Source organism: Dermochelys coriacea, chromosome 7 (genome assembly GCF_009764565.3).
Source record: "Dermochelys coriacea isolate rDerCor1 chromosome 7, rDerCor1.pri.v4, whole genome shotgun sequence".
Taxonomy (NCBI): Eukaryota; Metazoa; Chordata; order Testudines; family Dermochelyidae; genus Dermochelys; species Dermochelys coriacea.
This window is the reverse complement of record NC_050074.1, coordinates 89,804,304-89,816,893: the sequence shown is the minus strand read 5'-3', so window position 1 is coordinate 89,816,893 and position 12,590 is coordinate 89,804,304. Positions and strand designations below refer to the sequence as shown.

Genomic DNA, 12,590 nt, shown 5'->3' with positions numbered 1-12,590 from the left:
TAGTCAGAAATTATTGATTTGAACCAAGAACACAATATGCAAACACTTGCTTAGTAGCATTACTAAAATATTCACCCTGAACCTACTAAAATAATATTGGGTTCAGGTTGTAGGCCAACCAAGCAAACATCATCCAGGAACACAAAATGTTTGCAAAACTAGACATAGGCAATTCACTTAACCTTGGGCTTTCCATCCCCACACTCTTGTCCAGAAACATTCGGTGAACCCTAAAGTTTAAAGTGACTTTGAGGGAAGGCAACTGGGGAGGAGGAGATTTTTCACTTGTTTATCCAAGATATTTGCTGCTGAATTACTGCTAGAGCTCTCCTGTTGACTCAGCAAGTCATAGGATCTCATGAGTTCAAACAGAGAAGTTTCAGTAGTTGGCAGCTAAAGTTTCACATCTTTTGACAACCATTTTAAAATGTAGTATAAATGGAGTTTTTAGTTTATTGAAAAGTGATCTCTAGCTTGCAGTCATGCCCTCCGTTTGTGGCTTCAAGCTTTATATCATATTGTCAGCTACTTTTTCAAATTGTGAAGCAAACACTTTCCACTAGAAATCTCCAGAAAATATGTCTATATATGGTCAATAAAAAGGTGGCATTCTTTTATTTCTTTACTATCCATGCCTTTGTCACCACATTACTGGATTATCCAGAGCTCTCAATATGGAGCTATAGCTTCAAAATATTCTGCAGTCAGGGCAGAAAGCAGCAACCTACTTAGTAAGAGTACATTGTACTTACACTCCACCATCCACACGGGCTACAGAATGATTTTTCTGGTGAAATTTAACATGTTAGTTTTGAGCTAGAACTATAAATAATTTTGTCCTGACAACCTGAGAGAGCCTCTGACTCCCAATCTGATACTGTGGCAGTAGTAATCACCAGAGTTGCTTGAACTCCCTAGTGTAAATAGGAAGGGACAGATGGCAGAACATTCTCAGACGGGGTCCTTAAATTAGAAATTAATGTGCTTCATCCAACTGTGTCTGGACTTGGTGATCTTCTTAATACACTGCAAGTCTCACCTATTTTCCTGGACTTTTTCCAGGGAAGGGGATTTATTAAGTGGAGCTTGTTTTGAGTGTACCAGAAAAATTAAGAGCTATGGTGTTATGGGATTGTTTTTACTGTCTTTTGGTGTGTTTTCGGTTAAATGTTTTGGCCCTGATTCTGAGTGTCACTACAGCCTCCATAAACCAGCTCTGGCATTAAGCTGGAAAACTCCCTTCTGAGGATTCCAGCGTAAATCAGGGATATTCCCAAGTGGTGCAGAGCCATTCTCCCAATCCTGTATCTCCCTGCCACAGATAGCATGCCAGAGGTGTAGCTAGGAGTTAAATGGGTTGTGTCAGGGGGTGGAATAGATGTGTACAGAAAGATGTTCACAAAAGATATATTTATAGAGAAAACTTCATAGATATAAATAGAGCTCTCCATAGGCAGTTGCTGCTCAGCACCCATCATTCAACCCAGTAATACAAAAGGATGGATTCTAGTCTGCTTGTATTTATTTGTTAATTTATTTAGATTTATCTCCAGCTGTACCTATCAAAATTCTCTAGGTGCTGAGAAGCAGTTAAAAGCACAAAGGCCCAATTCTGTTTAGCTTGGCAGAATTTGGCATGAACAGGTGGCTGTATGCCGTTTTGATCCCTGGTCTAAATTATAACAGTTGCTGGGGCTGCTCTCTAGCATTTATGCTCTGCTGCAGTCACACTCTGTGGGTTGTTATAAAAACTCAGAATAACTGGAGTACAGTGCCATCTCCTAGCTGGGTAACAAATTGTTTTACTGTACCACTCTTTCTATTAAGTGAAAGTGAAACCTGAGGGTCTCCCTGGATACTGTCATTTTCAAAGCATAGAACTTTCTTCCACTGGCAGCCCCTGATCAAATCCCCATTGATGTGGTTCCATGTCCTAATCAAGGGGGAAAAATATGGCCAACTGAGATTATTTTTGTCATTGTTTGCTCTGCCTAAATTGTAATTCTTGGGAATTGGTCAGATGGCATGAGTTACCATAGGAAGAGGAGAGTAAGCACAGCCTGCAGGACAGGGCCTGTTCATGCTGTTCTGAACTGGTGCCTATCCTTTGATCTGGCCATAATAAACTGACATGAATAGTTCATTACTCAGACAGGAGTTTGGTATTAAAAGAGGAAAAAAATGTGAGCCATGTGCAAATGTCCAACATCACTTGAACAGGGCAAACGTTGATGCATGAATTTATTAGAAAAGATCTAGTAACCACTAACTACCAAGAGATGTTTGGTTCATTGTCACTCTCTCTTCTTACCTCAAGAAAAGCATTGAGTTTACACTATGAATGCTAACTCAGGAAAAATGTCACACAGTGGTTGTATTTTATTTTTTAACAACCTAGCAAGCTCTGGTTTATGATAATATTCCCATGAGGAAACCTTTATTTCTGCTTTGCTTCACTCTAAGAAGAACAGAACACATCACTGAAATGTCCTTTATTTTTCTGCATTGATGGAATTCCTTTCCTTTCACAGGTCGATTTTGGCTTTGCAAAGAAAATAGGATTTGGAAAAAAAACATGGACTTTTTGTGGAACTCCAGAGTATGTAGCCCCAGAGATCATCCTGAACAAAGGTCATGACATTTCAGCAGACTACTGGTCACTGGGAATCTTAATGTATGAACTCTTGACTGGCAGGTATGGGCATTGGAACTGGAACTGCTGATAAAAATAGATCAGCAAATTACAGAATATTTCTGCCTTTGTCACTTTGATTAGAACACTGTTAGACTCAGAGCTGGCATCTGTGATGATGACCTACAACAATCTGAAAACTTTACTGTTAAATCTAATCATTATTAAGAACTCTCAAATTACAAGGAATTTTGTCACTAGGCAGTTTAAAACTTTATTATGAAACACATGTAAAATGATACTAAAATCATGGCTATACTCTACCCTCATTTTCCCCCAGAATTCCTAATGAAAAAGGTGGAGCTGAATTTGCTGGGGGAGGGGGGGTGAGGAGAGAGGTTTGCAGTTCAGCCAGTGAGATGTTAGGGCAGTGGAAGCTAGCAGCATCTGAAAGAGTAGGCAAACATCATGTGGTACAGCATCTTCAGTTTTTTACTAGTATAGCCAAGAATTTACAACAAGATGACACATGAATGTTATCACCTCATGATCCTTAGACACTGCTCTTGCCTGTACTCATTAAGCATTTCTCAAGGCATCAGTGCTTGAAGGGCTTCCCTGGCACTGCTGCCTCAGCTCTCCAGCACACAAGGCAGCAATGCCAAGGGAACTGAGTGTCCGCACTGAGGCATCAAATCATCAAGCGCAATCTATGGTCAGAGTTCAGTGATGCTCCTTAGTTGTTCAGAATGAGGTTTGAGATATATGCCAGTGGCAGACAAAGGAGAATACTGCAGGCTCTCCAATAGGCATCCTGCCAGCTCTGCAGAAGGGGAACAGGGACATGGCCCTGTCTCATCCCTATCCCTTAAAGTTAACTTCTTCCTGTGGGCCAGGACACAGGCATGCCCATCAATATATGTTTCTTAGCTATTCTAAGTCAATAGCTAATGTTACTTCCATTCCTCGCTGAGAACAGCTCATTGGTGGCATGAAGGACAGCGAGGTCCAGAAAAGTTATAATACACAAGCTATAATATTTCATATTGTGTGGGGTCATAAACTCCTCCTCCTTTGCCTACCACTGTCAATAGGAGTTATACACATGGAATAAGGGGAGAGTTGAGCCATTAACATTGAAATAATGCAGCTTTTTCAAATGAGAGTCTCAAGCAGGTAAGTAGCCCAGTTATAGTTATCTAGTGTATTCTACAGAATCATTTGAACAATTTTTAAAATGTTTACTTTAGTATCTGTTTTATACATAAAAGGTTACTAATATTTCCATGATTCAGAAATTTATTAGAATGTTCCCCTTTACCTAGAGTTCCCTAAAGGAACTTATTAAAAACACCAGCACTGAATCACATTTGGGATAGAAGATGCAGAACAGACTCAATAAGCTAGATACAAAGTCACTATTACCATCACAGATTCTGCATAGTAAACTCCCTGAACTATGACAAGAGGTCAAAATTAAGTTTTCATTAAAAGCTATAAATAATTAAAAAGGCATACCCAGACTCCACTTTAAACAGTTCAATTTCTAATTCCTATGGCACTCAGAAAAGAAAATACACCCCCTCAGCACCTGTTGCTAAAAAAAAAACAACCTGCGTCTTTTCAGAGATCTGTGAATGGATGTAGGAAATAAATTATACAATCAGAACAAACTCTACAGAGCAAACATCCTATTGAATAATTTGTTTTTTAATGTTACCGTAAAACATAGTTCAGTTACCTATAATTCAGTTCTTTTTTAATAATATTTATTTTAAGAATGTTTTCTATTTTAATCCATTTAAATGTTCACAGTTGCGGGAAGTAATGAGGGTCAGATAATAGGGGAATCAGCAGTAATTATTAAATGACAATTGATTTTGAGATTTAAAAAGTTAAAGCTTTATAACAGTTAATATACAAATGGTCAACATCAAATGTCAAAATAGGTAACAGTAAATTTCTTAAATCAAACTAAGTTCTCAAGCAGCATTTTTCTTGCTTTGCCTATCTACAGATTTAGATTATCAATGGAAATATTTTTCATTGTCTTATGTGTGCATAGTGAAATCTAAGTTTACCTGTATTTATCAATAAAATTTGAATCCTTAAAAGCCTATTTATAATTTAACCAAATTCTCTGTTAAATGTTGTATATGCTGTTAATAATTATACATAGATTTTGTCAAAAACCCACAAAATATCATGTGGATTTTATTATCATAGTATAAAAATGGCATCATCTGTATGTTTAAATTCATTTATGCACATACTGCAGGAACATAGCATTTGTCATAATGATCCATTAACTCTGATTTCCTGGTAGTGGCTTATATCATTTGGCTTCAGCAGGAGGTAAAAACAAAGTTGTACATGGCTAAGGCTAAGATTTTGTCATGGCTATTTTTAGTAAAAATCAGGGACAGGTCACAGGCTTCCGTGAATTTTTCTTTATTGCCCTTGACCTGTTCCTGACTTTTACTAAAAAATATCCATGACAAAATGGGGAGCTGCTGGGCAGCTGTGGGGCCGGCTGGGAGCTCTTCTCCCCCCCACCACCCATGGGGGCTCAGAGCACCAGAGTCCCCCTCCGCCACCTGCAGTGACTGGGAGCTGCAGGGGGGCTAAGCCAGGAGCTGCAGAATCCCTCCGCAGTGGCTCGGAACGCCCCCGCCACCCAAGACAGCCGGGAGCTGCAGGGTACCCTTTACTGCCCGTGGCAGCTGGGAGCTGGGGGGGTCCTCCTGCTGCCCATGACAGCTGGAAATTATGGGGTCCCTGTGGCCTGTGGAGACTGGGAGCTGTGGGGTTCTCCCATTGCCTGCGGCAGCTCAGGGACCCTCCGCTGCCTCTGGCTGAAGTTGCAGGAGGCAGCAGGACCCTGCAGTTCCTAGCTGCCGCAGGCTGAAGTTATGGAGATCTTTGGAAGTCACAGATTCTGTGACTTCCGTGACAAAATTTTAGCCTTATACATGGCCAATGGGGTTGGAAAATACTCCTGATATTCAGGAAGCATGAAGATCACTTTCCCATGGCACCAGTTTTGAACTAATATGGCATCTTGGAAAGACATACCACTCTCAGCCTGTGTGTTAAATCCCCACTAGCCTACAGAGTGTTCTTACACACACATTAAGGGTACCCTTTAACATTGTTATCTATGTTCCCGTTATTTGTCCACCAGTGTAGATCCCTTTAAAATATCACAAAGCTATTTGAACCAATTTCTGATACTGAATTTCACACATACTTTATGTAAACATATATTTCCATGTCAGTTCTAAATTTTGTTACCTGTCACTTTTCAATGCTCTAGCTGTAGCATTACAGACAAGAAGCAGCTAGTGACTGTTTCATCTTAACTAGACCATCCGTTATTGGGAATATATCCATCAGGTCTACCCTTATTCTTTCTCACTCCAAATTGAGATTATCCACATTTCTTTTTTTCAATACACTTGTAAAACTTTAAATTCAAAGAAATATAACAAATTTGAATCTTACTTTTGGCCACTGAACTTCTGTACAGAACATATACATGTTTAAATTGATATTTTCTTACATTACACCTATCTTATAAAAATACTTACACCTTAAATATACAATAACTTAAAAATCTATGCAGAATGACATAGTATTTCACAATATTACGTTTACAAATAATTTTTAAATATTTTAAGTATTTTAAATATCCCTAGATGACTGTGCATCGGAGGAATACATGCATTTAGTCTTATAAACTACTCTTGTTGAAGGTACAGAAACTTCTGTACAATGTCTCATTATTCAAGGTCTTGCTACTGAAAATACTAGTCCCACATATTCCTTTAAAGGCTGTTTAATGTAACTTCAAAATTAATTTACAAAAACCTCTGTATTAAATAATTTCAGAACACACAAAATCTTTCAGATTTGTACTAGATTCTGCAATTTTTTTCTACCTTTCCAAACCATATGCAGTCTGTTTTTCAGTTATAAACTACAGTAATTCATTTTTGATGTGATGCATAATTTATGATGAAAATGTCATCCCATGTTTCAATATACTGACAAAATATTTCTTTCAACATATCAAACCCTAATCTTCCCTGAAGTAATGTGTATTAATTCTGAATTCCACATATCTCTTAGCATCTGCAATTATCTCTCATAATTACCAATTAAAAACTACATCTATTAGAAATTTTTTTAGAAATTAGTGGAGTGTTAACATTTTTCCAGTTTATTTATATGTATTTATTTTTCTTTATTATTGAATTGAAGCTCTTTATTTTACAAAACTGCTATCAAATAATATTTAAGGGACAAATCCTGGTCTTCTGCACAAAGCTCAGGTAACGGACTTTCCATCTGGGCTATCTTGGGAGGTTGAAAGGAGCAGAATCTTCTCATCCTCAGGAGCTGTAATACTATCTGCTGCCCATGTGCACCTCCTATACAATGATTTTTTATCCAGTGGATCCACACAGTGACAAGCACACTGGCCGTATACCCAGCCTCCCCAGCTACAGAGAAAGACACCAAGGATCGTAGGGCCCTGGACTGTCCCCAGCATAGCTTTGTTACATTTATCAAAAATACACAACAGCTTCATTATGCCCTTTTCTTCATAAAGTTCCCAAAGAGGATGGATATTGTTTGTTATATTGATACTTGTCCAAATTTAACATGCATAGAGGACCTAACGGTCTAAAATGTGCAAATAAGTTAGAAAAGACTCTTTGAGAATTTAGATTGTACAACACTTCAGTTTGCTAGCTCTACAAAATGCTTTTTTTCTGTAGGATAGGGAAAATTTAACTGTCAAGATGGGTCTGAATCTGCACTGGTGTTGGATGAATTTCCCCCACGAGACAGGGCTAGATTGTGGCTTTAGGCACAGCCCTACATGGTATGTGAACTACACTAACCTTGGAAAATATTGTCACTCAGAGAGACACAGCATGGAGTCACAGCTCTTTCCTTGCCTCTTTCTTGTTCTTGGGGGTAATAAGCCAGCAGTAAATTACTCCTCACTCTGTGCTGGCTCGGCTATTCTGGCCATTGAGCAAGGCGTCTAACTTTTTCTCACCCTTTCTCCACTTGCTTCTGTCAGGGAGAAAGCAAGTGAGTTAACCCCACTTACTCCTATGCATCTAACCCCAAGACCTGGGTAACCTGCATTAAGGTGTAAAAGGGGATTTCTTACTCTCTTGTATGGGTTTGTAGTCCAAGTCACAATCTAGCCCAAAGTGAGCAACCTGTACCATCCATATTTAAGGGCATTTTGTTCACCTATCACTGTACTCTGACATGTCTTTGTGCTTTTAAATGAGAGTATTTATTCCATCCTCTATCCAGTGCCATTTGAAAAGTGATTATATAATAAGTCTAGTACAAAAGTAAGTCAGGAAACAGGGGACCTGAGATCAGGACTGAGTCCAGCCCCTTGCTTCTTAGGCTGGCAGGACATGGGATCACGGCTGAAACAGGATGTTTAGCCCATACGGAAGAAGGACTGCCTTAAATTGCTCTTTAATTCCCTCTCCTGGCCAACCCTTGGAGCAACGTTGATGAAGTCCAGACAAAACCACACCCAGAACTCCTTGGCCGTAGAAAGGATTATCATGGCATGGACTTTGGAGAGGGAAGGGAACATCCTGGAGAACTTCCTAAAGGATATAAAATAAAATGTTAATGGTCCAGCCTTTCAATTTTCCTGAGAGCACAGGATAAGAACTATTATTACTTCTGTAATTTATCTCCTCTGATTTGTTGTATAATAGGATGGTAGGAGATGTATTTTTTAAAGACAAACCTTTAACTTTCACTTTCCACCCTCCTCCCACTTCCTAAAGTCCACCTTTCTCAGGCCCAGATCCCATGAAGACCTATAACATCATATTAAGGGGGATTGACATGATTGAATTTCCAAAGAAGATTGCCAAAAATGCTGCTAATTTAATTAAAAAACTATGCAGGTAAATACTTTAAATACAATAACCTTTATCTTATGAGTAAAGAAATATGTCCTTCTGAAAAAACATTATTAAACAACTTTGTCACTCTCTTTATAGGGACAATCCATCAGAAAGGTTAGGGAACTTGAAAAATGGAGTAAAAGATATCCAAAAGCACAAGTAAGTGTGTTTCGCAACTATCAGTTAATTACTTTCATATGGAAAAATTGTTCATTTCAGACACAAAACACTTTTGATAACATTTCTCTTCTAACTTGTTCTTTGGATGTTAGATTATTTTACATTATATCAGCAGTCTTTTCATATTTTGGAGTCTATTCTACCCTTCCTTACGTGGCACATAGGGTGGTATGTTAAGTGAAAGAGCTTTTTTCCTTAAATTTGCTTCCAAATGGCATTTTGCAATATGGAAAATTAAGTCACCATCAATTTATTTTTAACCCCCTTGTATATGCCACCAGTTTCCAAAGTCATCTTTTGCTTTTTAACTGTGCCTCTGCCCCTGTGGTTAAGTCTATAGTTCCTGTTGATCCTATTCCATTGGCACTGACAGTGTAGAGCCTCCGATTAATATTTCACTTGCTCTTCTTGGTCTCAGTAGATTCATAGATTCATAGATACTAATGTCAGAAGGGACCACTCTGATCATCTAGTCCGACCTCCTGCACAGCGCAGGCCACAGAATGTCACCCACCCACTCCTATGAAAAACCTCACCCATGTCTGAGCTATTGAAGTCCTCAAATCATGGTTCAAAACTTCAAGGAGCAGAGAAGCCTCCCTCCAGTCAACCACGCCCCATGCTACAGAGGAAGGCAAAAAAACCTCCAGGGCCTCTCCAATCTGCCCTGGAGGAAAACTCCCTCCTGACCCCAAACATGGCAATCAGCCAAACCCTGAGCACATGGGCAAGATTCACCAGCCAGATACCCAGGAAAGAGTTTTCTATAGTAAATCAGATCCCATCCATCCAATATCCCATCTCAGGGGATTTGGCCTATTTACCCTGAATATTTAAAGATCAATTACTTAACAAAATCCCATTATCCCATCATACCATCTCCTCCATAAACTTATCGAGTAGAATCTTAAAACCAGATAGATCTTTTGCCCCCACTGCTTCCCTTGGAAGGTTATTCCAAAACTTCACTCCTCTGATGGTTAAAAACCTTCGTCTGATTTCAAGTCTAAACTTCCTGGTGGCCAGTTTATACCCATTTGTTCTTGTGTCCACATTGGTGCTGAGCTTAAATAATTCCTCTCCCTCTTCTATATTTATCCCTCTGATATATTTATAGAGAGCAATCATATCTCCCCTCAACCTTCTTTTAGTTAGGCTAAACAAGCCCAGCTCCTTAAGTCTCCTTTCATAAGACAAGTTTTCCATTCCTCGGATCATCCTAGTAGCCCTTCTCTGTACCTGCTCCAGTTTGAATTCATCCTTTTTAAACATGGGAGACCAGAACTGCACACAGTATTCTAGGTGAGGTCTCACCAGTGCCTTGTATAATGGTACTAAAACCTCCTTATCCCTACTGGAAATGCCTCTCCTGATGCATCCCAAAACCGCATTAGCTTTTTCACAGCCATATCACATTGGCAGCTCATAGTCATCCTATGATCAACCAATACTCCAAGGTCCTTCTCCTCTTCCGTTACTTCTAATTGATGCGTCCCCAACTTATAGCTAAAATTCTTGTTATTAATCCCTAAATGCATAACCTTACACTTCTCACTATTAAATTTCATCCTATTACTATTACTCCAGTTTACAAGGTCATCCAGATCCTCCTGTATAATATCCCGATCCTTCTCCGAATTGGCAATACCTCCCAGCTTTGTATCATCTGCAAACTTTATTAGCACACTCCCACTTTTTGTGCCAAGGTCAGTAACAAAAAGATTAAATAAGATTGGTCCCAAAACCGATCCCTGAGGAACTCCACTGGTAACCTCCCTCCAACCTGACAGTTCGCCTTTCAGTAGGACCCGTTGCAGTCTCCCCTTTAACCAATTCCTTATCCACCTTCTGATGTTCATATTGATCCCCATCTTCTCCAATTTAACTAATAATTCCCCATGTGGCACGGTATCAAATGCCTTACTGAAATCTAGGTAAATTAGATCCACTGCATTTCCTTTATCTAAAAAATCTGTTACTTTTTCAAAAAAGGAGATTAGATTGGTTTGGCACGATCTACCTTTTGTAAAACCATGTTGTATTTTGTCCCATTTACCATTGACTTCAATGTCCTTAACTAATTTCTCCTTCAAGATTTTTTCCAGGACCTTGCATACTACAGATGTCAAACTAACTGGCCTGTAGTTACCCGGATCACTTTTTTTTCCTTTCTTAAAAATAGGAACTATATTAGCAATTCTCCAATCATTCGGTACTATTCCTGAGTTTACAGATTCATTAAACATTCTTGCTAATGGGCTTGCAATTTCAGGTGCCAATTCCTTTAATATTCTTGGATGAAGATTATCTGGGCCCCCCGATTTAATCTTATTAAGCTGTTTCAGTTTCGCTTCTACCTCTGATATGGTAATATCTACCTCTATATCCTCCTTCCCATTTGTCATGCTACCACTATCCCCAAGATCCTCTTTAAAGACTGAGGCAAAGTATTTGTTTAGATATTGGGCCATGCCTAGATTATCTTTAACCTCCACTCCATCCTCAGTGTTAAGCGGCCCCACTTCTTCCTTCTTAGTTTTCTTCTTATTTATATGGCTATAGAACCTTTTACTATTGGTTTTAATTCCCTTTGCAAGGTCCAACTCTACTCGACTTTTAGCCTCTCTCACTTTATCCCTACATCTTCTGACCTCAATTAGGTAGCTTTCCTTGCTGATCCCTCCCATCTTCCACTCCCTGTATGCTTTCTGCTTCTTCATAATCACCTCTCTAAGATGCTTGCTCATCCAGCTTGGTATACAACTCCTTCCTATGAATTTTTTCCCCTTTCTTGGGATACAGGCTTCCGATAGCTTCTGCAGTTTTGATTTAAAGTAATCCCAGGCCTCCTCTACCTTTAGATCCATAAGTTCTTCAGTCCAATCCACTTCCTTAACTAATTCCCTTAATTTTTGAAAGTCAGCCCTTTTGAAATCAAAAACCCTAGTTGCAGATTTATTTTTGTTAATCCTTCCATTTAGTTTGAACTGAATTAGCTCATGATCACTTGAGCCAAGATTGTCCCCTACAACCATTTCTTCTATGAGGTCCTCACTACTCACCAAAATTAAATCTAAAATGGCATCCCCTCTAGTCGGTTCAGTAACTACTTGATGAAGGAATCTATCAGCTATCGCATCTAGGAAAATCTGAGCCCTATTATTATTACTAGCACTGGTCCTCCAGTCTATATCTGGGAAGTTAAAGTCTCCCATGATCACGCAGTTTCCATTAGTATTTACTTGATTAAAGACATTAAAAAGGGCTCTATCCATATCCAAATTAGATCCCGGAGGTCTATAGCACACCCCGAGCACTATCGTAGGAGAGGCTTTACTAGTTTTCTTCCCCAATGTAATTTTTGTCCAGACAGACTCTGTCTTATCCATTGCATCGCTTCTTATTTCTTTACATTCTAACTCATCATTGATATACAATGCTACTCCACCCCCTTTACCTTTGTTTCTGTCTTTCCTAAACAGCACATACCCTTCAATACCTGTAGTCCAGTCATGACTACTATTCCACCATGTTTCTGTTATCCCTATAATATCTGGTTTCACTTCCTGCACCAGTAGCTCTAGTTCCTCCATTTTGTTACCTAGACTCCTCGCATTGGTGTACAAACATCTTAATTTTTGCTGTTTGGCCTCGCTCACATTTTGTACCCTATTAGGCACAGTCATTCTACAGCCAGTATAACCTATTAGACTAGTATCCACACTGCCCTCGCTCCTTATATACATTCTCCTACCCATGGCTGTATCCTTTCTTACTTCATCTTCTTCCCTCTCAATGCTAAAATCTGGCGTGGAGAT

At 39.1% G+C, this 12,590-nt stretch overlaps 1 protein-coding gene across 5 annotated transcripts in view; it reads left to right on the top strand.

The window, feature by feature from the left end:
- PRKG1 (protein kinase cGMP-dependent 1) overlaps positions 1-12,590 on the top strand; it is an 869,388-nt gene that overhangs the window by 846,424 nt on the left and 10,374 nt on the right. For all 5 annotated transcript variants that reach the window (XM_038411702.2, XM_038411700.2, XM_043518662.1 and 2 more), the window contains 3 exons: positions 2,532-2,695; positions 8,470-8,592; positions 8,689-8,751. In XM_038411702.2, the coding sequence (XP_038267630.1) occupies positions 2,532-2,695; positions 8,470-8,592; positions 8,689-8,751 (350 nt within the window). The remainder of the gene's footprint in view (positions 1-2,531; positions 2,696-8,469; positions 8,593-8,688; positions 8,752-12,590) is intronic.